Source organism: Mirounga leonina, unplaced genomic scaffold, assembly GCF_011800145.1.
Source record: "Mirounga leonina isolate KUSES-001 unplaced genomic scaffold, KU_Mleo_1.0 Mir_180, whole genome shotgun sequence".
In the NCBI taxonomy this organism is placed as follows: domain Eukaryota; kingdom Metazoa; phylum Chordata; class Mammalia; order Carnivora; family Phocidae; genus Mirounga; species Mirounga leonina.
Window position 1 is genome coordinate 3,914,158 of NW_023270469.1, and position 27,627 is coordinate 3,941,784.

Genomic DNA, 27,627 nt, shown 5'->3' on the forward strand with positions numbered 1-27,627 from the left:
AGCTTGGACGGATGCCTTTATCCGGCGAGAGGAGCTTTCGGCCAAGAGCCGCCTCTGACAAGGAACTGTTGGTCCGCCGGACTCTGGGCTCCGCGAGGACCCCGGCTCCCGAGTCCCCGCCAGCCGCCTCGAGCTCCCTCTCCGCGGGCGGCAGCGGCGCAGCCGGAACTGCGCACGCGCGGCGCCCCTGACCTCGAGGGGTTCACTTCCGGGGGTCGCGCAGCCCGGCTCTCCAGGCTGGGCTGTGCGCCCTCGTGTGCGCTGGGCGGCCGCGTCCCTGCGATCGGCCCGGCGGGACCCACCCGAGCCGGGCCGCGGGGCCCGCGCCAGCCCGGCCATGAGCGCGGCCGCATGATGCGACCCCGCCTCGGCTGGTGCAGCCGCCGCCGCCGCCGCAGGCCGGGAGGAGCCGCAGCGCCGGGCGACCGCGCCCGGGCCTCGGGTGAGTGCGGCGGGCTGGGCCGGGCTGGGGCCCGGCAGGCTGCTCACGCCCCGGGCTCCCGGCCCCCGGCCGCCCTTCCCTCGGCCCCCTGCGTCCTCTCCTCCCCCCGCCGCGCACCGGCGACCTTCCCGAGCTCCTCGGGGGCACCTCTGTGCCACCTTGTGCCCGCGCTCGACTTCCTCTCCAGGTGTCTCCTCGTCACTCCTTCGCGGATCTCTCGGGATCGGGCCCGAATTGCAGCCCCAGGTTTTTGCCTGACCTTGGGCATGACACCAAGCTCTCCGAGCCTTGTTTCCCCCTCTAATGAACTAACCACGGGCTCGTTCGTAGGGCCCCAAGAGAGAGTGACTGTAAAACCCTACTGTAAGCTGTAAGAGTGGTTTATAGGCGTGTGTTACGATGGGCTTCCTTGAACATCGCCCGTGGCTTCTCGAATGCTCCTGTTCCTACCTTCCTTTTAAGAAGTTTTAACTGTTCTCTTTTATTCTTTGCCCATCTTCCTGGTTATCTTCCCTTACCCCGTCAATGGTCTTTGTGGGGAGTTGCGGGACAGGGCATCTCGGACAACCGGCTCAGCCTTCAGGGCAACGTCTGCATCTCTTCTTGGTGCTGCCAAGGCCCATCTCTCCCAAGGAGTCATTGCTGCTGGAACTAAGTCTCTCTGCTGTGATGCACGAACTTTATTAGCTTATAAATAACACGTTTATGATGGTAGTTAAATAGGAGTGTAAGAACTGTTGAGGTAGCTGGCTGCCTTGTAGCCTCTTTTGCTGACCACTTGTGCTTGGTGTATGTACTTACGGCACATGTATTTGTCTATCGTACTCTTCCTGTCTCAGATGGTCTAGAAATCTGGGTCAGCTATTTCTTCCTAAACTCCTCACCCCACAGATGACAAGTTTAATCTTTTTGACCTTGTTTTACAACTTGTACGTACCTAAAGCCACCTTTATAAAAGTCACCTTGTTAAATTTGCTTGTTAGGAAGTCAGAACGTTGTTCACGTGAAAGGTTCTTGGGATAGTAAAAAAAAAAAAAAAAAAAGGATGGAACAGAAATGTTAAATTGCATTTCTTGACATTCTGGAAGATAGGAGGGTTCAAGTTATTGAAGTTACTTGGGTTGTGTATTTTGGGAAGTTAGACTGGTGGGTTTTGCTTTAGAAAGGGGGGAGAACAAGACTATCTGAGGGGTGGTTTCCTAAAGAATTCATTAAACAACCATGGGAACTTTTTATGCAGATATCTCAGCTCAAAGCAAAGGGGGTAAAGTGTGTGCAGAAGTATTCCACTACCAATCGCTCAGAGCCTGCCTTAGATTACAGTGTACAAACTGGACTGTTACAGCTGTGCTAATCCACTATAAAAGCAGAAATCTTCTAGAAAGGACAAGCATTAGTATGAACAGAATGGCCCTCTCAGTGAGGGAGAAAGTACTAAAAGGAACTTAGTCTTGATTCAGTCAAAAGTATGGATTGACTTCTCCATACCTACTGAAACTGTTACCTGCAGGCTTGGGACTTGTTAGTGGTATAAATAATATAGTTTTTGGTAATTTGAGAAATGGCACTAGAAATAAGTTTACATATGAATTTAATGTGTGGGGTGATTGGGAAGTAGTTTTCCTGATGATGTGGGAGCGGCCCTGCTCCACTCCATGTTGGGCAGCTCTACAAGACAATTTTCCTAAAGCAGCTTTTTGGGATTATGTTTCTTAAGAATAATAAGTAATTATTATTCTTGTTTTGTTACACAAATACAGCTTATTTTGTTAAAAAAAAAAAACAAAGTTAAACACTAGAGCAGAGCATAAGGTCTCAACACTCATTGCGTTCCCTTTTGGCCCCAAAGCCAGTGTCCAGGGTCAGTATTGACAACTTCTGTGTAACCCTTCGGCTGTAGCATCTGAGAAGTGTCCAGGCCAACCGTGAGAGTCAAATCCAGAGTTTAGAGGGAACAGTCTGCAAGACCACCCTCACTTCTGACATCAGCTGCAAGTTTTGGGGTTCTCAAAACCACCCTCAGTTTTGATGGTTATTTAGAGAAGGACTCACAGAACTCCCTGAAAGCTGGTATGCTCACGTTGTGGTTTATTACAGGTAGAGGATAAAGATTAAAATCAGCCAAGTGAAGAGGCTTATAGCAGAGTCTGAGGAAGGAGCAGAGGTGAAACTTCTGTCGTCCTCTCTGTGTGGACTCAGAATGTGTTAAATTCCTGGCACTGATATGAGACAGTGTGCACGGGAGTATTGCCAACCAGGGAAACTCATATGAGCCTCGGTGCTCAGAGTCTTTATTGGGGTTCCATTTCTTAAGCGTAACTGATTCATTAATGGACCACGCTGATACTGTGTGACCCAAAGCCCCCCTCTGAGTCACATTATTGGTCTTTCTGGTTTGGTCAGTTCCCACCCTGAATCGGATTGTCAGCCAAGGCCAAAGGCCAAACCTCCTTTTGGGCAAGGTTGTATTTTTTTTGTTAAACAGCATCCTTCCTTTTTTCATGGTCCCTTTCTACTTAAAAATACACTCTTTTGTTTTACCACTGACGAATGTCTACCTTCTAGAACATGGAGGAGACAGAGGCTACTGGGAGAGTTCTCTCAACCTTGAGTCTTTTCTAGCTAAAAATCTCTCTCAATATCCATCAGTCTTTTTCTTTCCTCTGCCTCTGAGGAAGAGAGAATCCCACCGTTCCATGAACTCTGTGTCTGTTCTTTGCTCTGCCTATCATGGGACAGGCATTTAGGCATTTCCTCTCACTTTTGCCTCTTTGATTTCTTCCCATTCACTGACTTCTTTGCCTCTATCTACAAACATGTTCTTGTCTTGCTATTCGTAGCTCTCCTTACTGCTAAGTTTTATTCCATTCTTGTAGAGCCTTGTTAGAACCCTATTGTCTAATAAAATCCAGACTCGGTGTGGGCCCAAGGTAATGCTATACATTGGTATAGCATCTTATAGTTTTGAAAATACTTAAGTCATCCTGGGATGTCTTGTATGTAGTGGGGGCTTGGTAAGAGCTTGATTAATGAATAATTAGGCTGGGCAGAGATTAAGAGTCCTCTACTTGGAGGAAAGAGCAGGAGCAGACGCACGGAGGGGTGAAAGGGCATGGCGAGGGGACCAGCATGAGCGCCTTGTGGAAGAGACTGTGGCGAGCACTGAGCCCAAAAAGGTAGGGGAGCCAGATTCAGTGGAGCCTTGAATGCCACGGGCAGGGCTAACAGGTTTGGAACCAGACTGCCTTTGTGACCCACACTGTGATTTTGGCCGTAAGTCCTGTGGCTACACAGAGGGTGGTGAATGGACCTGGTGACCTTGAGATTAGGATTCTGCAGAGGTACCCGCCAGAGGTGAGGGTGCCTAAACTCGGTTGTGGGAAAGGTGAGCAGGGAGGGGGCAGAGCCCTAAGCAGGGAGTGTCCTTGCACAAGTAGGAAGGGGTGAGGGGCTGTGTGCCTAGAGGGTAAAAGGTACTTAATGAATACTGGTTGCATGAGGAGTGCTCTCAGTACGTGGGAGGAGAGGCCCGCTCCCTGTGTCGCTGGTGCTTTGGAAAGGGTGCAGTTCTAGGCTCCATGTTCTGGGAGAGGGTGCAGTTTATTGGCAGCACCCTGTAAGCAGGGAGCAGTCAGGATAGAGAAGCTTCCAGTGTCTCTTGAGACAGGCTTTTACAGTATCATTTCTTTGTTGAAATGTTTTGAATTCTCAGAGTTCCAGAGTCCCTAATTCAATTTATTCATTACAGAATGCATTTTCTAAAACCAACTGCTCTGGGAGGCGGTGTATTTTAATGGAAGAACGTGGGCTTTGGAGTCAAGACAGTCCTGCGTCCACCCTTTCCTGGCTGTGAGCTTGGGCCGGTTACTACAGCTCTAAGGCTTCATCTACTTGTGTCTGAAATGAGCTGATGCTAGTGCCTTGCTTTTAGGGCAGCCGCTGGTTCTGATGGACTGATGCGAATAAAGCCCCCGGTGCCGGGAGACGGTGGTAGGAATGGGCCTTTCCTTTCCTTTACGATATCTTAGGTCGTCATAGATTCGCATCTGACCGCCGGCTACATTAGTAGCCTGGCGCATGTTCATAGTGTTTTGGATTTGGTTGAGTCTGATGTTATAAAAGTTCATTTCATTTTAAACAAGGAAACCCTCTTTAGGAGCATCTGGAAAGAGGCGGGGATTCACCAGCCTGATTGAGGTTCAGCTAGTCCCTGGGACAGGACACCTAGAGAGGCTTGGAACCCTAGTGTTCTTTTTATTTCTGGATTTAGAATTCCTCAGGGTTCATTTACCTTCTTGGGATTTTTAGAAGAGCTGCTCCACTTGTCTTTCAGGATCAGCTGTGGCTCTAGTGCAGGCCTAACGGACCTCTGGCATATGGGTGAGCGTTCCCTCGAGACCACCTCAGCGAGCCTACACGCTCGGGTGACACCCCAGAAATGGAGGTTCCCCCAGAAAACCCCTGCAAGTGGGTTTCTCTCTTCCTCCTCTTCTCCCTCTCTCCCCATAACCTTCCACATTTCTCCCTGACTGCTTTTCCCAAGGCTCCCAGACTTCTGACCTCAACCCCCGTGCCAGATCCCACTTGACCCCCTTCCTGTTCCTGTGGGCCTCCTCAGGTGCGCTCCCTGGTTCTCTTATTCATTCCACAGATGGGTGTGGAGTGTGGAGCGTCCTGGGGGTGTGTCGGGACAGCGGGGAACATCGTGTGGAGGTGATGAGAGTAGCGAGCCGGCCAGTGAGGTAGGGAGGGTAAGTGAGGTCAGCACGGTCTGGGTCGGGTTGGGCTTTAGACTACAGGAAGGCCTTTGGATTTTATTCTAACTGCAGAGGCCCTCGTTGGGTGGTTTTAAGTAAGGGAGGAAAGTGATCTCATTTAGATCTGTGAAAACGTACTCGGCTGAATGGGGGTGGATTGTGGGGTGAGGACAGCAGTGAGAGCAGAAACCGTGCTTAGGAGGCGCCCTGCACACTGCCCAGGGCCAGGTTCGTGGGCCTTGGTTTGGCTGGGCGGGAGGGGGAGGGGGTCAGATTGGGGTTGGTTTTGGAGGTAGCGCCCCCGGGACTTGCTGAAGGGTTCAGTGTGGGGAGGTGGGGGAAAGTTCAATGAAGGGTAACTCCTGTGTTTTGACCTTGACAGCTAGATGGAGGTGCCCCCATGGAACCGTGAGTGTCGGAAGGGTCTGGTAGGCAGAGGGCCTTGTTGAGGAGCCGGCTGATACACTCAGTGACACATGGTTAGTTGGGGGGTTCCTAGATATATGTGTTTTTAGCAGCGACAATGGGCCTGAGAGCCTCTAATATCATTTAGAGAGAACACATAGATAAAGGGAAAACCCAGGGTTGAACCTGGGCACTGCCAACACTGAGGAGTCTACAAAGACGAGGACCCAGTAAGAGACTGAAGTGTGGCCCGTGGGAAAGAAGGAAGAACCCAGTGCTGCCCTGCCCCCCATTCATGAGATTGACTGCATTCTGAGTCCCATCACGTGGGTGCGTTCCGCCATTCGCCATCCTTCCATATTTTAGTGTGGAAGACCTTTCTAGAAACCTTAAATAAGTTTACTGTTCACAGTATGGGTTATGTGCCAGCCTGTTATTGAGACTTGGCTTTAGTTAGCGTAATATTCTGTGGGGTTTTTTCCTTAAAGGTTAATATTCTGTTCTTTAGATTCAATAATTTGAGAAAATTATTGTTTTGTACAGCATGTATTATCGGTGGGGTTTGAAAGCGCAAGCTAAATCTTTCGTGATTACAAATTGACGGAAAGAACATTTGAGAATGTAATTGCCATAAATACACTGTACCAGATTATCTGAATGCTCCATTCTCTCAGCAAGTTCAGCTAGGACTCCACTGTCTGTAGTCTTCCCACTGGGTCCCGGCTCACTTAGTATCCAGGCTGAAGGTTGACACCCCCAGGCCAGGCGTGCCTGACCTCCCCCTTCACTCCCCTTCACTCCCCTCCCAGGTCGCGACCTGCCGTATCTTACTGTTACCCTGAGTGGCGCCTCCGCTGAGTTCTTACCGCTGCCCTGCTGACCCAGCCTCAGTCTGACCTGGCTACCCTGTCACTTCCTCCCCACTGGGTTCTTAGTCTCCCCAGGACCTCCAGGTCCCTGGAGTTTGCTGTCCCTGGCTTGTCAGCCTTCTCCCCTTCATCCTGCACTCCCCGGTGAATCATTTCAGCCCAAGTCTTGCCTTTGATACCCTGGTTTTCTCTCCTATCATCTTGGCTACTCTCCAGCCCCATAAAGCTTTGGGTGCCGAGCCGGGCTTCTGGATAGCAGGGCGAGCCACTCCCATCACGGTGTTAGAAACTGGGGGTCTGCTGCGCTGCCTGGGCCCACGGCTCCCTTGGCTGTCCTCCCTGCAGTGTCTCTTCTCCAATCTCAGTTGCTTCCTGCACTTGTTAACGCCCCCAACCCACTCCTGACTCCTGGCTCAGAAGATGGTGTTATGGAGCGTGAACGGCTTTAGCTTCAGTGCATCTCCATGGTTCTCTGTAGACGTCCCCCCTTCCACCTGCCCCACTGTTGCTTCCTCCGTCTCAGGAAGAAGGGTCATCCCCCTGAGTCTGCAAACTTGGGCACTCATTCTTTTTAAAAACAGAAAACTGCAGTGAGCCTAAATTATCTCTGTAGTTGCAAGAAAAGTTCAAATAAGTACAGGATGAGAAAGAAAAAGAAACAGGAGCAGGCATGGCGGGGCCTCCTCGCTGATGTTTTCTTAGATTGCTGCTAGCTTAATTGGCTTAACTGCACATATATTCGTTCTGTTTCCATTAAATCACTTTTGGGGCTGTCCTCGGCTTTTAAAAGCTAGCCATGGTCGGGTGCCTGGGTGGCTCAGTTGGTTAAGCGACTGCCTTCAGCTCAGGTCAAGATCCTGGAGTCCCGGGATCGAGTCCCGCATCCGGCTCCCTGCTCAGCAGGGAGTCTGCTTCTCCCTCTGACCCTCCCCCCTCTCATGTGTTCTCTCTCATTCTCTCTCTCAAATAAATAAATAAAATCTTTGAAAAAAAAAAAAGAAAAGGTAGCCATGGTCAAAGCAGGATGCAGTATGGTGGGATTTGTGTGGAGCCCCAGGGACTCACAGGGGTGAGGGGCTGGCGGGGACTTAACCCCGTGGGTCCAAGGCGGCCAAGGTGTGCAAGTGGGGAAACCAAGTCTAGGTGACCCTTGAACAACATGGGTTTGACTGCACAGGCTACTTATACGTGAATTTTTTTTTATAAATATAATACAGTACTATAAACGTATTTTCTTTTAGGATTTTTTTTTAACACTTTTGCGTCTCTTGCTTACTTTATCATAAGAATACATGCAAAAATTGTGTTCATTGGTTGTTTACGTTTTAGTGTGGAGTAGGCTGTTAGGCTATCAGGAGCTAAATTTGGGGGAGTCGGAAGTTGTACATGGATTTTTGATTGTTTGGGGCAGGGTGGTGACACAGCCCCTGTGTTATTCCAGACTCAGCTGCACTTAAGGATCGCTGTCGGAGCATTATGTGAGATAATACACGAGAGCGCAAGCTGAGAGGCAGAATTACCTCGACTTTTCCTTCTAGCTGCATATGTCCGGGACTTAACTGCATCTTTAAAAAGGTGCTTCTTTAATTTCCTCACTGCCCAGTCTCCCAAGCTCCTGGCACTTGACCAAACCTGCTGGGGAAAGGTCCCTACTGAGCTGAGCCTCTCCCGGCACCTGCTTTGGGAGGGCTGACTGCTCCAGCCTTCGTGCTCTTAGCTCCCTGCTCTTAGGCCCCCCTGGCTCCCTTGTGGCTCTTTGGACCCTTGTCAGAGCTCCAGCCCCACACTGCTGTGGCCCCTTGGGTGGTCACGTCCGTTCCCACTTTGTCTCTCGAGGACGGAGTAGCAGGAGGGCAGATGATTGTCTGCTGGTTTATTCCTGAGGCACCTCAAGTTCCGTGAGCCTGAGTCTGCGGCTCCCGTGTTCTGGGAGAAGCAAGCGGGACAGAAACGCCTCCGAGTCCCTTTCACTTCCGTATGCTGTGCCCCAGCCGCCCCTTGCCGTTGGTCCCCGCTGTGCTCTTTCTTCTGGGGACAGCGCTCAGTCCCTTGCAGGCCCCACTCCCCTCTTGGCCCCGGCCAGCTCCTTCTCTGTTCTGGGTGGTGGCAACGGCCTCCTGGTTGGCTGGCTTCCTCCTTCCATCCTTGGTCTCACCAATTATTTTTTAAAACATCTATCTATTTACCAGAGATCTGGTGCCTCCCGTACCAGCAGAACGAGTCCAGACTTCCAGACTCCTTAGTTGGGCGTTCTGAGTACTCTGTGAGTGGCCCCATCTGCCCTTCCCCTTCCGTCCTTCCCTCCCCTCCTTCACCCTGAGCTCAAGGCCCTTCGGCTCGCGGGGTTCCTGCTCCCACCTGGGCCTCCTCACACTGTTCTCGCCTGTTGTCAGGGCTCACCATGCTGGCCTCTTTACTGACACTTTCTCCGGCTCCTCCAGATCGAATTAGCTGTTGTCATCTCTCTCCCTTACCACACTTTGCTCCTGATTCGGGGATAACACTTAGCACATTATTTACTGGCCTGATTCCCGCCTCTGCTGGTTTGTGAGCTCCTGTGAGCTAAAGCCGCCGTCCGTGGTTGTGCATCCTGGGGCCTGGCGTAGAGGATGGTGCTCGGAGCCCCCGCCCCCCATGGCTGAATTAAGTAGATCTCTCAGGGTTCGCGTTTGCTTCATATGCTTCTTCTGTGCCTGAAGCAGAGAGCTGCTTATTCTTGCTTTTTATAGGTCATCAGTGGGTGTATGAATAGTAAAGCCATAATGAGTTTAAATAGCATCTTAATATAAACATGATTATCAGACTCTAGGGTAGACATTCTTTTTATTGCAATAGTGAAAGTAATTGTATCTTGATTCTTTTTTTTTTTTTTTTTTTTTTTTTAAGATTTTATTGTTAAGTAATCTCTACACCCAGCCTGGGGCTCGAACTCACGACCCTGAGACCAGGAGTTGCACGCTCTACTGACTGAGCCTGCCAGGCGCCCCTCTTGATTCTTTTTTGTCGTGACTGATCACCAAAGAATACTGATGTCTTTTGTTTATTTATTTGTTTTCAGTTTGTATTTGAGGATACATTGTTTACAGCCAAAGAAAAAGGAGGGAAGAGGCTAAGAACCTCATCTGAAGATACAGACAGAGGTCAGTCAGGGACATCGTGGCCCCTGAGTGCTGTTTCTGGAGAAAGCATCTGGCTGGAACTTGGCCTCCGCTTCACCGTTCCCACCCTGTCCCTGTCACCGTGCTGCTTATTTTTCTCCTGTTCATTTTTTAACTGAAGCGTAATCAGTGCACAGTGAAATGTACAACTTTAAGTCCCGGTAGCACCAGTGTCCTCTCAGGATGTAGGGCATTTGCATCACCTCAGAAAGTTACCTTGGGCTCTTCTCGGTCACTCCCCTTGTGCTCGAACCCCTGTTCTGATTCTTTCAGAAAAAATTAATGTTGCCTGGTTTCAAGTGTCATATGGGTGACATAATATCTTTGAGGTTTATCCATGTGGTCGCCGATCTCACAAAAGAATTTTCTTCCTCTTCGCTGCTGAGCAGCGTGCCCTCGGATAAGCACACCATAGTTTCTTGGGCATCTCCCGGTGGTGGATGTTTGGGTTGTTTCTGGTTTGGGCAGTATTAGGAATACAGTTGCTGCGGACAGTTCTCTCCCTGCTTTGTGTTCAGATTCATTTCTCCTGGGTGAATACTGACAAGCGCAACTGTTGACTCACAGGGTGGGTGTCCTACTTGGGGAAAGTGTCAGGCCACTTTTCGAAGTGGTTGCTGTGTTGGTTCCTTTTCAAAACGTATAAAAGCAATTGGGGATTTGGTCTCACTCTAGAGACTCTGCGGGAAACCTGATGTCTGCGATGAGCACTCTTACATCTTGCAGAGCCAGTTTCACTTTAAAACATGGGTCTTCAGAGTTGCTGGCTGTTGCATAGCCATCCCCTGAACAAAATCACTGTATGTACAGAGTCACCCACACTAGTGTCGGCAGCGTGGAGTCACGGCCGCCTGTGTCCCTCAGATGTTCAGAAGGCGCTCGGAGCACTGGCCCCGGGGCAGCGGGGAGGCTGTCGGGCAGGTGCTGAGGGAGAGGTGGCTCCTGAGGAGTCTTGCGGTGGCTGCTGGGCAGAGGGGGTGACAGCCTGGCCTCGGCGGAGGCCGGGCAAACTCGGGGCCGGACAGAGAGCGGCCTCCGCTCTGCCCTGGAGAGTGGCTGGTGGCAGAGACTTGGGGGTACCGTGCCACCTGCGGACCACCCCCTCCCCCCTCTTCCACGCCAGCCTCCTGCTGTCCTAGTCAGGGGTCTTGGTTTCAGAAGATAGACTCCGACAAAGGGTTTGCTTAAGCAGAAAAATCTTATCTTGGAAGGAAACGGGGTAAGGACGGAGCGGCCAGGCGCGCGGAGCGGGCGGCCAGGAGGGAAGCGAGACTCGTGGCGGGAAGGGCTGCGGGAAGGGCTGCGCTTTGCTGGCCTCCTGCCGTGGGTGCGCTGGGCCAGCTAGTTCTGTTTTACACTCTCTCCTGAGGTCTCTGTCACTTAATTCTCCTTTTGGGAGAGTTCCTCATCTCTCGTCTAATCCTGTTGTTTTTTTGTTTTTTGTTTTTAATTTTAATGCTATCATTTTTATTTTTCAGTAACTAGGAAGTTCTCAGAATGTTCCTCTTTTGTTTCACAGATATGTCTTAACTCTTAAGGTTTCTCTGCATTTTGCCTCTTTTGAATTCCTTTTCCCCCTCTTTCTGGGGCTCTGTCTCTCCTGAGACCTATTTTAGGCTTTCTTCAAAACCTCTGACCTGTATGTCAGTCGAAGCATTCTGCTGTCCGCCTAGAACATACACAGGGTTGCATGTCAGTTACATGTCATTAAGGCTGGAAATAAATGGACAGCTTTAAAAAAAACTCATGAAAAGATCTGTGCTGGAAATAAAGACTAGTTATATTGGGGGGGACTCCCCCCACCATCTTGGTATCTTTAGGTCTTTCCTCTCGGGCCAGATGCGTGCTTTTGGAGAGGCCACATCTGGTCACCCGCCTGCCAGCGATTTGGGAGCCGGGAGGGAGATGCCACCTGGGAGTTTCTTCCTTAAGTAGATGGCCTCGCTCAGTTCCCTGCTTGCTTCCTGTGCCTTGTTCCCTCCCACAGTGGGCCTGGCATCCTGTCCAGCACCTCTCACCTCTTGGTCTCACTCTCTCCCATTTTCTCTGGAAGTCTTCTGTTGTGGCTGCTAAAACACTTGTTGACTTTTGAAATATAGGCTGGTCCGGTCTGGTTTGGATGATCCCTGGGGATCTTGCTCAAGAGATTTTGGCTTCTCGACTTGTATTTAATGCCAGGGCTCAGATAGCAGGAAGGTAAAAGGGGCAGATGGAAAGTGAATGACTTCATTTTCAGGATTGTCAATCATTTCATAGTTTACTAGTAATGAAAACACAGAGTAATGATTTCATGGTTAAGGATAGTTCTGAATGACAACTTGATGTGTAAAATGTTACGTTGATTATATAGCTCCCCAAACTGATCCTATCCTAAGAAATGTTATGTACTTTTGTCATTGAATGAGTCACTTTTCTAATTAATTGAGTTTGTTATCTTTCAGATCCTGTCACATAGGACACTATGCACCTTAAGATCCTGAAGAAGAGGCGCAAGATGTTCAAGTGATGTTTAGAGATCATTTGTGAGGTAAGCGAGTGACTCTGGGCAGGTGTCTCGTCACGGTGTCCTTCCTGCCATGGGCATCGACTGTGTTCGTTGGAAGGGCAGCGCAGGCGGTACAGAAGGTCAGTCTTTTTACCTACCGGCTTTGGTTTGCTCACCACTTACCCAGAAGGTAGAATGTGCCTCTGGAGGGGATTCTGTGAAGTGCATTTGGAAGTTATCCGCACCTATTACAGGATGAGGTGCCTGCCAAGTGACAGTTAGTGGAAAGTTTTGCCCGGATGGTCGTCCACTCAAGTCGTGGTGATCTCCTGTGGCACTTGCCCTGTTCTGGGAAACAGGGCTTTCTCTAACATGAGCATAAACTAAGCTTAGGTTTGGGAGTGTGGACAAAATCCCATTAAGTTGGCCATTAAAGTCAAAAAAATGCTGACGCACCATCTGCTGGCCTGTTAGTCGCTGCGTGGTGCTTTCTGGTTTCTCTCAGAAATGGTCTTCAGCAGGAGATCGATGGCAGTGTGGCAGTGAGTGTGGAAAGAGACGCACCCTGACCCCAGGGACTGGTACACTTAGTGTTGCTGCGCAGATGGCCGTGCAGCCCGCTCTCCTGTGTCCCGCATGCGCACACGGTTCCGTGTGAAGGGGCTGCTGCTTCATTTCCTCCCCGCCCTTCCTCTTGCGTTCACGAAGTATAAACACGGTGACTCAGCAGAAGGCCCGTGCAGTGGGCTACACAGAACTGAATCTATCCGCCTACTCTGCTGTGTTCATTGATTGTTTTCTTGAAAATAAGGTGACTTTTGGGTATCAGATGATTTTCCCATTGCCTTCGGGTGGATTGTACAAATCTGGCTTTGTAACGTTTTCACATAAACGTCATGCATCCACATCCTCGTGAGCTTGTCTAGGAATCTCCTACCACGCCCAGGGTTGGCGTCTTTGTGGCTTCTCTTCCTGCAGGACGAGACCTGCCGTCTGCGGCCCGGGTAGGGGTGTGTCACGACAGGGCTGCAGCCGGCTCTGGGGGGGCGGTTCTCACCAGTGTCTCCACCGGGAAGGCTGGGCTGAGCTGGTTCCGCGTTCACCGTGTTTGCCTCTAGAGACTTGCGGTTCTTGCTTTCTGGAGGGAACTTAGACTGTACGGACATGCTCGGACAGAAAGCCAGCCTGTAGCCTCTTGTCTTACTGCCCTGAAAGGAGGCGCCCACTTGTCGTGGGCAGTGTCTCGCCAGAGTAGCCATAAAGCAAAATGAATTCTGGCCGGAGGAATTTTTCAGCTTCAGTGCTTGATGATGTATAGTTAGGATTCAGGAAGACCCTCTTGTGGAAATCACTAGGAAACTACTTGAGTCTGAGAAGGGGACCAGTTTCTTGGTGTTGCATCTGTCTGATAACAGACATGCACTTGCTGGGGGCCCAACAGCGTGCACACCCCGAAAGGGAACACGGGGAGAGAAGACCAGTCCCTCCGTGTGAGTCATTCAGGAGGTGAGACACACAAGGCCTCTCTCAAGATAGAAAGGGGTCCGTATGCTGCAGGCAGCACTGATGAGTGGGGCCTGGGAGTCCCAGGGAAGGGAGAACCTTCCCGTCACTGTCTCGGCCCCTGACAGAATGGAGCTGGACCCGGGTGTGGGCAGAGCCAGGGTCTGCTGTCCTCGTCAGGCAGTCGCGTCTGGTGTTCAGAAACCCTCTTCAGAGGAAGAAGAACCCTTCAGGATGGCATGCTTGCGAGAGAGGAAGGTCAGGTCCTGTGGGGCATGGAGGGTTTGTGTGGGAGGAGGAGACGGGCACGGTGCTTGCAGGGGACGGTGGAGGGCTCGGCAGATGCCAGCCAGGATGGCTGGCTGGAACCCGTCCATGTTCTTTTTCTCTTTAGTTCCTTCTGTTTCACCTACAAAAAACCTTAAAGCTATTTTTGTCAGACCTAAGAGCAGGGTTCTTTTACTGCCAGTGGGACCCCGTTTCAGGTCTCTCTTGTACTGGTGAACATTTGTAGATCGCAAGGGAATTCTGCAGAGGGTTTCCCGCGTGACCTCTGTGAGCAGGCCTGTGCGTTCGTCCTTGTCGTCGCTGTGCTGCAGTTGGCGTGGGGGGCGGGGGGGGGCGAAGGAAGCCGCGCCCAGACTGGAAAGATGGAGCCAGCAGGGCTTGTGGCGGCCCCGGGGCATCCTCCTCTCTTCTGCTCCTGTTCCACGGCGCCGGGAGGCCAGGCTCTCGCACGGAGGGCGCTCACCCGAGCTCTGGTGCCAAGGAGGTACTCAGGCCATTCGAGAAAACACTGTTGGTGCTTCTCTGTCCCTTGTACGAACACCTTGAGGCCCAGTGAACGGACTCCTATGTCCCCTCCTTATGTTTATCACGAGCGTCCAGCTGCCCTCCGGTCGCATGCTGGTCACAGAAGGGCGTGCATTAAAGCAGCAGTCCAAACCAGTCCGGGGGAAGTTTCTCGTGAGTTCCTTCAGCCCCTGTGCGCGCTCAGACACAGGTACTGTAGGAAGTACAGGAAAGGTGTCGGACGCAGAGCTGAAGGGACAGATTAGCAAGTGAAGACAACTTGTAGGAGAGGAACGCAGAGAGGAAGGCATTCCAGAAACTGCAGAGTTGAGGGCGAGCGCACCGGAAGCGGCGGCCCCGGCCTCAGCGCTCCAGCCCGGGCACGGTGGGGGAGCGTGGCTCAGTGCGGCCCAGCGCGGCCGGCGGGGGAGGCGGGCAGGAGCTCGGCGCTCTGGGGTCCACACGCCAGCAGAGGATGGCGGGGGGCGGGGGCTCGGGGGCCGGGGCTCCGCACACACGGGGCAGCGCGGGCTCTGGCTGCATGCCACTGGCTTTGTCGCCCCCGGGGCTGGGAGTCTGCATCTGGCCTGTTCCTTCCACTGTCTTCGCTCCCCTGTGGCTGGCCGAAGGCGAGTGTGCGTGCCTCTCAGCATCACCCACACGGTGGGGCTGGCTGTGTCGCAGGCTGTCACCTAGTCACTAAGGTGGAAGATTGTAGGGTTCAGATCTTGTTCAGTTGTTGTCTTCTTTTCTGCCCTGTTTAGACGGTCCTTGTGAGACGGCCAGGAGCAGAGGAAGCCATCAGGCTTCAGGTGGCCCATGAGCAAGCGTGCGTGTGTCCCCTGAGCCTCATCGGCTCTGTCCGTTCCCCTCTAGGGTGCGCCGGGGAAATCATGCCGTCATCAGGACACCGGCTTCGGGATGTCGAACATCATCCTCTCCTGGCTGAAAATGACAGTTACGACTCTGCGTCCTCCTCTTCGTCGGAGGCTGACGTGGCCGACAGGGTCTGGTTCATCCGCGACGGCTGCGGCATGATCTGTGCCGTCATGACGTGGCTCCTGGTCGTCTATGCGGACTTTGTGGTGACATTCGTCATGCTGCTGCCTTCCAAAGACTTCTGGTACTCTGTGGTCAACGGAGTCCTGTTTAACTGCCTCGCGGTGCTGGCCCTGTCGTCCCACCTGAGGACCATGCTCACCGACCCTGTGAGTACTCCCTGTCGCCCTGCACTTCCCGTGTCGGTCATGGGGCGCCACAGACCCTGAGGTGAAGGGCCTCCTGCTCCTGTGGCCTCAGGCTTTTATTAATTCCCGGGTACAGGCTTGTGGCGTTTGTCATTTCTTCTTTTTTTCTTTAAGTTTATTTATTTATTTAAAGTAATCTCTACGCCCAACATTGGGCTTGAACTCAAAACCCCAAGATCAAGAGTCGCTACTCCACTGACTCAGCCAGCCAGGCGTCCCACATTTTTCATTTCTATTTTATTTTAGTTTAGTTTAGTTTAGATTTGAGAGAGAAAGAGAGAGCAAGCTAGAGAGAGGGCCCGTGCACGAGTGGGGGGAGGGGCAGAGGGAGATAATCTCTAGCCGACTCCCCGCTGAGCACGGAGCCCGACGCAAGACGCGATCTCACGACCCTAAGATCCTGACCTGACCGAAACCAAGAGTCAGACACTCAACCAGCTGAGCTACCCAGGCGCCCCACATTTTTCATATCTTCACTGGAGAATAAATATTGCTCAAACACAAATGATGTCACAGTGCAGCAATGGAAAATAGCCCGCTGGGCAGTTTGTACGGATGGAGAGATTGTAACTAGTTGATTTATAAATTCCTCCTGGTTTAAATACTGTTCCTCTAAAGAACAGACTGAGATCTGGGTTTTAGATTTCACCACTTAACTAATTTTAAGTTCTTTGTAGCTTTACAGTTCTCTCATTGTTCTGTGTCAGCTGAAGTCTGAGGCCACGTGGGCCATATATTGGGCTCCTTTTGGGAGCAGGTTCTCTGAGAGTCAAGAGGGGCCAGACCTACCACCGTGAACTGCCCTTGGTCCCTGATGTCTTGAAGGCCACTGGATTCAGAACCTCTGTGTTGGGTTTCCGGCTCATTCTCTGAGGTCTGAGACCTCCTTGGGGTGGGCAGAGCAGTACAGACCCTAGCAGCTCAGCCAGGAGTCACCCCCAGAGCCCGGAGATGCCCAGGGCCCCCGGGGAGAGGTGACTGCCGTCAGGGGAGCCGTGCGACAGGCCGTGCCACCAGGTGGTCCCTGAGGAGCGGCATTTGAAAACTGCTTTCCACAGCATTAAAACTTCGGTTTCTAACTAGTGGTCCAGGGGCTCCTGATTGAGGAATTATCATCTACCCGGTTCATGTTTGTTGGTAGCTTTCTCTACAGAAAATACTAACAAGTTAATATCTTGTTGGTACAGATTTTTTTTTATAAATTAGATTAGGAGTCTGTTTGAGGATGAACTGATACCGATCGGTCCATAGAATGTGGTTTACATGCACTTTTATCTGACTTTTGCTGTCGGAGTTCATATCCCAGGGGCTCTTCCTACGCTGTTCACTCTGTCCCTTTCCTAGTGGGGGTCTTGGGCAGAGGATGGCATTACTGACCTGGCCGGTGGGCAGCAGGGAGGAGCGCCGTGGTACAGACTGAGACTCAGGGTCTGCTGGTGGCTTCGTAGCCTCACCTCACAAAGATTGTGCCATCTCTGACCACAGCCCAATCCAATGTCCCTTCAGAGACTTATCAGAGGCCCTCTCCTCATTCCCTTTTACGCAGCAAAGTCTCCCTTTGGGAGCGAAACCCTGCTCCTAACCCCCGCAGTCCCAACTCCTGTCCTGACCCCCCTCCTCCTGTGGGAAAAGGTCTAACGCTTAGTGGAAGGCCCAAGAGCTGGGGAGGCCGGGTGGTGGGGAGAAGGTGCGTGCACGACATTGCACATGTCCGTCATGGGCACATTCATTCTCCTTGCTGGGTCACTACAGAGAACGCTGGGCAAAGCGTCAGGAGGGAGGTCCAAGGTCGAGGAGGAGTTTGGGATCTTGGATATCAGGGTTTTGAATTCAAACCGAATTCATACCCCACAAAACTTGTGCTTTTAAAGTACACAGTTAAGTGGGTTTCATGTAGTCCGAGCTGTGCATCCACGACCAGAGTCAATTTTAGGACATTTTCATCACCTAGAAGAGAAGCCCTGCACCCCTTAGCCATCACTGCCCGGGCCACTCTCCCCCCAGCCCTTGACACCTGCCCGCCCGCTTTCCGTCTACGGACGTGCCTATTCTGGACACTTCATCTAAGTGGAATCCTATCATATGGGGCTTTTTATGTCTGGTTTCTTACACTCAGCATGAGGTGGTCAGGGTTCATCCACACTGTAGCACGTATCAGAACTTTGTTCCTTTTTGCGGCAAAAGGATGTTCCATCGAACGGATACGCCACATTTTGTTTCTAGGCGTGATTAGTTGAGGGACATTTGGGTTGCTTCTACTTTTTGGCTGTTACAGATAATGCTGCCGTGAACATTCCTGTGTAGGTGTATTTCATGTCCCTTGGGTAAATACCTAGGAGTGGAATTACTGGATCCCATGGTAACTCTATGTTTAACTGCTGGAAGAACTTTCAGACTGGAGAGCATGCCCCCACCAGCAGCGTGCGAGGGACCTAGCTTGTCCACATCCTCATGCTCTTGTCCATCTCAGATGACTGCAACTGAGGGTCGCGAAGCAGTGTCTCACAGTGGTTTTGATCTGCATTTCCCTAATGACTAATGATGTCGAGCATCTTTTCATGAGCTTATTGGCCATTTGTGTGCCTTCTTTGGAGAACTGTCCATTCAAGTCCTTTGTCTCTTTGATGTCACTGTTTCAGCCGGGCCACATGTCAGGACTCTGCTGGCAAACTACAGACACAGCTAGAGTCAGTGTAAATAAAACTGGGGACACCCAGGGGAGCCTGCGGAGCCCAAGGGCAAGGACACACTGGCCCCTGACAGGCTGGGGAACCGAGTCATGCAGGCTGTTGTCAGGGCGGACCAGCGGGAGAGCAGGCTAGGCTCCTGGAGCTTCCTCTGTCCCTTCGGGTGCCTGTCTCTCCCTGCCGTCTAGTGAGGAAGGGTAGCCCCACAGACCAGATCGGATTGGAATCATTAAGGGCCAAATCCCCATTTCTGAAGCAGAGAGTGCACGGCCCAGCACAGTCACACAGCCACCCTTTGTCCCTCAGCACGGGGAGTCTGCTGTCTTCTCTTTGCGGGTCACGACTTTACTGTCCGAGGGTCCAGTCTGGGCTGAACTAGAACCGAGATGCCGTGTCAGGGCACAGACCCCACTGGGACCTCAACAGCATTTTCCGAGGGAGCAGGACCAGTTGATTGGCTTCAGTTCATGTTGTTACTTGAGAATAGGCCCTGGCTCTGGGGAGCAGGGAGGAAGATGGGGTCCTCGAGAGGTGATGGCTCTTACTACTGGAAGGTGAGACTTTCACCATTCTTAACATCAGGAACACACTGAGGACTTAAAATTGAGAAAGACCACCCACGACCCAGAGCCCGCTGTCCCAGACCCTGGTCTGTGTTCACGAATGTCCACTTTGTCAGCCGGCGTCTGCTGAGCGCCTGGCGGCAGAGGGAGCCCTTTGTGGTCCTGTCCCAGGCACCCGACGGAGGGCACCCCTCTGGTAGTCCACCAGCAGCGAGCAGAGGTGGGTGGTCAGTCCACACCAGAAAACGACCCCTCAGCTGCACCGGGAACAAAGCGAGGCTTTGAACAAGGTTCGCCTGTCACCAAAGTCCTTGCCTTTTTGTTAACTTCTTGTAGACCGTTTCCAACACACAGAAGTCGAGCGGGAAGCCCATTAGCCCCTCATGGTCAGTCTTGTGTCAGCGATACCCTCCCTGCTCCCTCTCTTCCCCTCCCCAGAGCTTCTGGAGGTAAATCGCAGATATGATAAAACTTGATTTGTAAGTATTTGCGTGGACATTGAAAGAGGAAGGGCTCTTCTTCGGGAAAGCCTAGCTGCACGTGCGGCGACCCCTCCGTGTGTGCGCGGCTGCACGCGGCCGGCCTCGGGGTCTCGGTCTGCTCACTCCTCCTCGCCGGGAGCCTGCGCTCTGACGGTGGGTGACTGTGTCTTCCGCTTCTCAGTCTCTGTGTCTCGGGATTTTTTAGTGGAAGAAACGTGGGCCTTTTGTCTCGGAGCTTTCGTTGCACTCTGGAGTCTTCAGCTTACACCCCTGTGCCCGTTTGCACGTGCTGCCTGTCCCCTGGGCGTTCATAAATGAGTCTGTAGGTCTCAGGGATAGCCCCGTTCTCAGCTGGCCCTTGAGTAGGTCCTGGGGAATCCAGAATGCATGACAGGGAGTCGGGGAGACAAGATGGGAATATACGGGAGGAAAAAGAAAACAAAGTACATTGCAAAGCGTAACCTCCCCGGACATAGCCCGTGGCTGGGAGCCCTGTCCCCGAGGGCGGGCATCTGGTTCCTTCCCTGTAGTAGATGAGAGGTGGATGTGGGTGTGCACAGTGGGGGGACCGGGTACTGGAAGAGGCGGCAGGAGAGCAAAAAGCTGTTCGGGGTAGTGGGGCGCCTGAAGGCACTGCTGTGGCCTGGGGAGCTGGGCATGAAGCATGCAGATGGGTTTTACAAGAAGCACCCCCTGATGCTTCTTCTACTCCAAGTAGGAACGTGAGCCTGAGGACCACGTCTCTGCTCTTTGGGTTTCTTTGGACGGCGTGAAGAGCGGCCCCACAGGTGCGAGCAAACGGGCCCTCCTCTGGGCGTGACCCGCGTGACCCTCGGTGCTGATCTGGGGGGACAGCACCCGCCCTTCTGCTTGGCATCTGCTCTGTGAAAGCACAGTGAGAGAGACCCAGAATCCGAGTGTAGGTCACCAGCTACAGGGCGTCAGCCAGGCCGTCTGGAAGCCCTGAGGGGCTCCGCTGCCTGCCCAGGGTTCTGAGCAGCAACCCAGAAGGTCTCCAGGCAGGATCCCGAAGATGCCCAAACCACCGCGCATGAGCCCCAGCCATCAGGCCCCACCTGCCCTTGCCTCAGGAGACAGTCCTAAGGGATCTCCTGGGAAAGACAGGCAGTTGTTCTGCTTTCCAGAGGAGTCCAGAAGGGTATTGTAGCGGATCACAGTTTTTACTGTGGAAGAGTGCATAAAAATTAAGGTGTGTGGAGTTTTAAAATCTGGTCCATTTCCTCCTATTATGGAAACATATAACGTTGAACTGTCACCAGGAGTGTGTATGACGTTACAGGATTTACAAAATCATTGTATCTTTAAGACTCCTGGATCAGTGGAGGAAACTTGATTCAAGACTCCAAATTGTGGTATGTAAATTAAGTAAAATGTTTTGCCTAACATTCTGGTTTAAATTTTCAAAGCCAAAACATTTTAAACCCTTAACTGTTTAATCTTCTTTAAGGAGACAATTGGAGTGGTAGGAAACACTAGGATCTTGACCAGAATAGCTTCCCTGTGTTAGGACGGTGCAGGGACAGGTGCCTGCGTGGAGGGAAATACACTGGTGGAGGGCGGGCCGGAAGCCGCCCCTCCTGTCCTCAGGTGGCTCATAGGGCTCTGGGTCTGGCTTGCTGGGGGCCTTGGAGCTGGTGGTCCTCAGTCTCCAAGCCCAGCACACTCACTGCTGAGCCTTGTCAAGTGTGGATGCTGGCCCCCACCTCACACAGGTTCAGCTCTCTGGCGCCAGCCCGGGCATCCGGGCTTTGAGAAGTCCCTTGCCATGCCCACCACTGTTCACTCCCGCCTTGCATCTCCTTGGGCTAGTGCTCCCTCCGCAGCCCTGGGCTGCTCTTCCCGATGTGCATTTCTGCTCCAAGCGCAGGCTCCGTGGCGCTAACCAAGGGGAGATGAGACCTTGTTCCCGCCTTGCCACGTGTAGAACCTCCTCCTCTCTAGTGGGTCACCGTCCTCAGTGCACCCCGCCATGGGTCCCGGAGTCCGTCCCACAGATGTGTTGTTCACGGAGCAGCTCCGCTGCCCAAAGAACAAGGCCCTCCATGCCCGCTGCACAGGCCTCACCTGCTCCTGGCCGCCGGCGCCCCACCTCGGCCAGCATGTGGGACACCAGCAACTGCACCATCGCCACCCTAATGCTGCTCCTCCCGGGGCCGAGCCCCGCCCATCGCGTCAGGTGCTCAGGGCCACACTTTGCAGGTGCGTGTGTGAGTGCTCTTGATGAGGTGGCAGGTACCTTGCACAACTGCAAATACGAGATAAAGTCCCTTTTTGTTATCGCTCTGTGCCGTGTTGCCCTCCGGCAGCTGCTAGGAAAGCGACACACTTACCATGAAGCCCTGCCCGTGAGAATGGGGTGACACGGAAGTGGTGTCGACAGAGCATTCTGCCCTTCAGCGATAATCAGCTGCCCTTGAGTTGGAATGACTTGACAAACAGACCTCGCCTCTGGTGTGTCCTGCCTTAAGCTAGAAAGAACTCAGGTGACCTACCAGTTTATGAAGGATAAAGTATTTTGAGTTCATTTTAATACATGTGCTATTTTTCATGGAAAATCAAACTCCTGATCGTGTCTGAGTTATACGGTTATTTTTCATTTTTGTCTTTTGGTTTTTAAGTAGGCTCCACGCCCAGTGGGGAGCCCGTCCGTGGGGCTTGAACTCATGACCCTGAGATCAAGACCTGAGATCAAGAGTCAGACGTTTAACCGACGGAGCCACCAGGCGCCCCTTTTTGTCGTATTAATGTACTTTAAGTGGCAACCACAGCATTACGAATTCTTTTACAATGTATAAAATCTAAGATTGATCCTACATTTATTGTTTTGTTTTTTTTTAATCTTTCTTTCTCTCCAACCAAAACACATTCTTGCTGAACTGCAGGGGGCGGTCCCCAAAGGAAATGCTACTAAAGAGTACATGGAGAGTTTGCAGCTGAAGCCTGGAGAGGTCATCTACAAATGCCCCAAGTGCTGCTGCATCAAGCCCGAGCGCGCCCACCACTGCAGGTACCACGGCCCCCCCCAGAGCAGCCCGGGCGCCCACCCCTGCAGGGACCACGGCCCCCCCCCAGAGCAGCCCGGGCGCCCACCACTGCAGGGACCACGGCCCCCTCCCCAGAGCAGCCCGGGCGCCCACCTCTGCAGGGACCACGGCCCCCTCCCCAGAACAGGAGGCCCTTCTCGGAGGCCTCTTGCCAGCACCTAATTCTGTGTATTGGATGCGTGAACTGGGGTTGTATGTTCTCAGAGCATGGAGTACTGAAAACCAGACTTCTCCTTTTCAGTATTTGCAAAAGATGTATTCGGAAAATGGATCATCACTGCCCGTGGGTGAACAACTGTGTAGGAGAAAAGAATCAGAGATTTTTTGTGCTCTTCACTGTGAGTAAAAGTACTTGTGTGGTGACTTAAGTTGAGTGTTCAATTCTTTAGAATCTTGTCTGGAGCAGGTGAATTTATTCTCACATCAGACCACTTTCTCTCCAACCTTTTCTCCGGGATTGAAATGATAATACCGTGCTGTCCTTGGCAGGAAGCAGTCAATGTTGCTTGTGTGACTGTTTTAGGTGTTTTATGCGGTTTCGTTCTCTCTCAGATACCTTGAGTCACAGTTGCTAATTAGGGTCTTACCGAAATGTGTTAGGACTCCCTTCCCTGCTGTGTGTTCTGGGGGATTGTGCTCCTTAGTGTAGTATGACCCCGGGCGGCAGCTGTGAGCTGCTCTGATGGATTCCTCCCCTCATTAATCTACTGATGATCGAAATGGAAGAGAAAACACGCTGACGTAGATTTTGCTCCTAGAAACACGTGATGGCTTCCTGGTTGCTAATGAGCTGCTCTCTTGTTCCAGATGTACATAGCTCTGTCCTCAGTCCACGCTCTGATCCTCTGTGGACTCCAGTTCGTGTCCTGTGTCCGAGGGCAGTGGACTGGTGAGTCACGCTGTGTGTCCCCTTCTCGTGAGCACATGCTGTCGGGCAAAATGGGAAAAGCTAGAAGAGAAGATGTTCCCATCAGTTCTTAGATCCCTTTAGTGAGGAGTACGGGTTTCAGGTCTCCTGTCTCATGAGTGTACTGAAGCCACATACGCATGGTCCTTGCTTAGCCACGTACCAGTTCCTGCAAAGCGTCGCTGCAGAGTTTAAGACTACCTGGAAATGAGTGTCGTTCTGGCAGACGTTGAGTTTGCTTTCTGGTTAGCTAGCTGGGAATTGTCAGTGTGGGCCTCGAGGTACCGTATCGGAGCAAACTGCAGCAGGTGCAGTAAGGTGGGCACTGATCGCCCCTCCCTGGACGGGCCAGCAGGTCGGCCAGACGCGCCCCCTGGGGGCTTGTGCGGAGCAGGGTGGGGACGCGGGGCTGTCCTATCTCCTGGCTTCCCTTGAAGGTCAGTGCACAGGTACAGCTTTCCAGAAACCTCGGGTGAGATGGGAACTGCTGACCAACAGCTGGTGGAGTGGGTTTCTGCCAAGAAGGGCTGACTGCCTCCGCGCCGCGGTGAACAGTGAATGTGCCATTGACAGGCGAGCACGGCAGTCTGCTGGGCCTGGTTCCGGGGCTGGCTCCACGAGGATTCTTCTGTGAGCCGAACACGATGCTCTGGGGCCCGCTCACAGCCCGCTTTCTCTTGTTCACAGAATGCAGTGACTTCTCACCTCCGGTGACTGTAATCCTGTTGATCTTCCTGTGCCTTGAGAGTCTTCTGTTTTTCACTTTCACTGCAGTTATGTTTGGCACCCAGATCCACTCCATATGCAACGATGAAACGGTACGCTTCCTTCTCCGGCGCGCCTGCTTGACGTTATTTGGCTTGAGTAAATGGGCAATCCCAGGGTCAACAGCAGGTGCGGGCGTACTAACTCAGGAGATTGATAGGACAGGTTCTCTGTGTTTGTCCTTCCTGTCTTTGTGCGCGGTGCAAACTCAAGGATCAGTTTGATTTGAGAGTCAGCAGATCCGGGCAGATAGAGCCAGGCTGATTCCCAGGTTCTAGGAGACCCAGCCCCCCCAGAGCAGCTATGTGTGAGGTGCCGCGAACGAATGGCCTTCATGCCTTTGAACTGTAGATCTAGAGCAGGCACTTGATAAATATTTGTAACAAATGCAAAAAAGGTTGGTGGCCTGACCCCAAGGACTGGCTCCTTCCCGCCACCGCCGTGGCTGCCCGGGCTGGGTGCGGGTGGCCACTTGGCCGGTGGCTACAGCCCGCAGGCGCTCAGGAGGCCGTGGGGCTGGCGCAGCAAGGAGGGTCTGCTCTGCTGGCCACCGAGGGCCCACACGTCGCCAGAGCATCTGGCTGTCACGTGGAACCGGATTCCAAACTCTGGTGCTGGCTTCTCTGCTGTGAGCACAGGCCTGCACGTGGTGGGGGTTCCGCGGGGGCTGCCGCCCACCTGCGATCCTCTCTGCTTCCAGGAGATCGAGAGGCTGAAGAGTGAGAAGCCGACGTGGGAGCGGAGACTGCGATGGGAGGGGATGCGGTCTGTCTTCGGAGGGCCCCCCTCCCTCCTCTGGATGAACCCCTTTGTCGGCTTCCGGTTTGGGCGGCTGCAGACCAGACCCAGGAAAGGGGGTCCAGAGTTCTCTGTCTGAGGCCTCATCATGCCGGAACTTGTCAACAGACTTTAAGTTATTTATTTGGGGTCTGAAAGGGTATCAGTAGCTCGCCTGTGATCATGAGGGCAGACGAAACCTACACAGACCAGCTGCTTGCAGCAAGCAGAGTTTTCTATATTTATAATCACAGATTGCAGAATTTCGAAACCAGTGACGGGGGGATGCTCTGGCCAGTTTTCGCCTGTATGACTAACGAGAGGTACGTGGCCACGTGAAGAAGCCAAATGTCATTATCTTCCTGCACAGTTAGGATTTTTGTTAAGAACACTTCGCATTTTCTAAGAAGTTGTGTGGGATATTCCATGGGTGATTAAAATCCTGTGTATTAAGCTGCTTTTTTCAATCATGAAGAAAAAAAAAGTCAATCCAGTGAATAGGAATTCTCCAGCTAATGGTTTCAGGGTGTTCCTGTTGACCCTGGGCTTCATTAGTGCACTCCCTCGAGCAAGAAGGGGCGTTTACATAGAAACACATTCTGGTCTCAATGAGCTCTGACACTTTGCACTGAATGTGCAAAAGATCTGTGCACTGAACAGTGAAGGTGGCTTTAGGTTCACTCCCACTGCCCTGGAAGAGGGGTGCTTTGACCCTTGCAGCAAGTCTGTGTGTGTGTGTGTGTATGTGTGTCTGTGCGTGTCTGCGAGTGTGTGTGTGCATGTGTGCTTTAAAATTGGCAGCGTTGTTTAGGTGACATAACAGGTAATAGCTGCGTGCAGCCAACGAGCTGTTTTTTTAGAAACCGACGTTTCAGGGAAGAGGGGAAAGCTGCCACGGGACAAGGCCCCGTGGGGTTTACTATGAATGTATTGCATTTTGGAGAATATCTTGATCCAAAGAACAATCACTCCTGTGTGGTCCTTCGTTGCCCTCGTTTTAACTTTATTTTAAAGATCTTGGGTGCGTGAGGGCCTTGGAACGGACGTGGTTTTTTCCCAGCCAAGTCAGCAGTGTACGGACGGCACCTCAGTGAGAGAACAATGAAGGCTCGTGTTGGCCTAATACTTTGTGCAGCTGGATGTCGTTTTGGGTGTGGAGGAGGACGGGCCTGGCCACAGTGAATCGCAGAGAGAGACAGCTGTGGGCCTCTGGGCGTCACTGAGAATGTGAGGGGACCCCAAGGCAGAGCCCCTGGACTCTGAGCCTCACTCACTTGCAGAGAGTATTCAGGATGTCAACAGCTTTATTTTTTGTATCATTTATGTTTCTCTACGCACGTCACAAGCGATGAAACAGGACCTTTGGTGCAGTGCTTAAAATGCTATCAGAAAGCAAACAGCTCCCCTCCTTGGGGACTCGCCTTAAACTTGGCCTGCTCTGTACCTGTTCTGCGGGACTCGTGAGGAAGCGATCCATGACACAGTCCAAGTCTCTCTTGCGAGCCTGCCTGCACGCTGAGAAGAGTTGGTGTTTCCTTCCTGGCTTTGACGCCTTTCCGTTCATCTGTGAACTGTTCTGTTTCTGTGGGAATTAATCCATATCCTCTCCTAATCAGGGCTTCTGCCACTGCTGATGCAGATCCCCAGGGGGACCTACCCGAGATACAGCTGTTGCCAGGTGAGCAAAGCTGGGGGGGATGTCTTGGAAATGGACCGAGTCTCTGCACACATGTGTGAGCCATGGGGGAGGGGCTGTGTCCCTGCCAGAGGGACAGGCCCGAGGGGGACCGGACACGACGAGCGTCCAGAGGTCGTGTTGCATATTCATTTGCACATCTGTTGTCTGGGGTGGACTTGTGTGTTTGGCTTCAGTGTGAGGCTTTTAAAATGTATACCTGTTTATCAATAAAAACATGGTCGAAGTGGTTGAACCCCGTGAGACTTGGCAAGTGTGTGCAAATCAAGTATCCTTGACTTTCACCTCTTCAGTGTCATTTTATGTGAAATAAAGTTGCCCCTGACAGCCCCAGACAGCTGGGTAAGTGGCGCAGGTCCTCACTGACCATCAGCACCAGCAGCCTGGCTGCCACCGTCCCTGTCCCAGAGCCCCGAAATGCTCTGGTGCCATGCCGAGTGGTGCGGGCTGGCAGGCGCTGCCCTCCCAAAATGTGCCCTACCCACGTTTACCGTCTGCTCGAAGTCGATGCGTGTCATCCAGCTTGACTTGATTCAAAGCATTCCTGTCATTTTTTTAGTGCACTTTGAAATAAAAACAATTAAAAAAAACAATCTCTCTCTTGGATCCAGAATCTCAGGCACCTACAACTTCATTCAACAAACCTAACGTTTGTGCTCGAGGGAGCCCAAGGGCCGTGAAGAGGGCGATGGTGCCGGCACTCCGACCGCCATGGCACGAGGACCAGCAAGCTGCGCGCACGCCCACTATGCCCGCCCGTGGGGAGGCCGCCCGCACACTCTCGCACGGGGTGCCTGCTGGCATTTCGGATGTGCCGGGGCCCGGACACACAGCCCTGAGCCCGGCGGCCAGGCCGGCAGCAGCTCTCAGGCTTCTGTTTGTGCAGGATTTTGCTGCCACATCCCCAGTCTTCCCCCATTGGGCTGTGAGGGTAGACTCCTTATCTAGAGGTAGGACGGTGGCGTTGAGGTGGATAATGGCAATATGACCCAAATGCGAAGGTGGCCAAATCCAATCTTCTGGTGTA

The 27,627-nt window shown here is 52.4% G+C and overlaps 1 protein-coding gene across 4 annotated transcripts; it reads left to right on the forward strand.

Moving 5' to 3' along the window:
* Nucleotides 1-57: 57 nt before the first annotated feature.
* Nucleotides 58-26,843, forward strand: ZDHHC7 (zinc finger DHHC-type palmitoyltransferase 7). 4 transcript variants are annotated; one of them, XM_035024666.1, is made up of 9 exons: nucleotides 58-442; nucleotides 12,073-12,158; nucleotides 15,288-15,619; nucleotides 22,033-22,200; nucleotides 22,294-22,418; nucleotides 22,697-22,793; nucleotides 23,263-23,344; nucleotides 24,050-24,180; nucleotides 24,828-26,843. In XM_035024666.1, exons 3-9 carry the CDS (start codon nucleotides 15,305-15,307, stop codon nucleotides 25,002-25,004), a joined length of 1,095 nt encoding a protein of 364 aa, XP_034880557.1. In that variant the 5' UTR covers nucleotides 58-442; nucleotides 12,073-12,158; nucleotides 15,288-15,304; the 3' UTR covers nucleotides 25,005-26,843. The 4 variants fall into 4 exon arrangements, with proteins under 4 accessions (XP_034880557.1, XP_034880560.1, XP_034880558.1 ...); XM_035024667.1 differs by lacking the exon at nucleotides 58-442 and adding an exon at nucleotides 5,660-5,678; XM_035024668.1 differs by lacking the exon at nucleotides 58-442 and adding an exon at nucleotides 10,852-11,827.
* The last annotated feature ends 784 nt before the right edge of the window (nucleotides 26,844-27,627 follow it).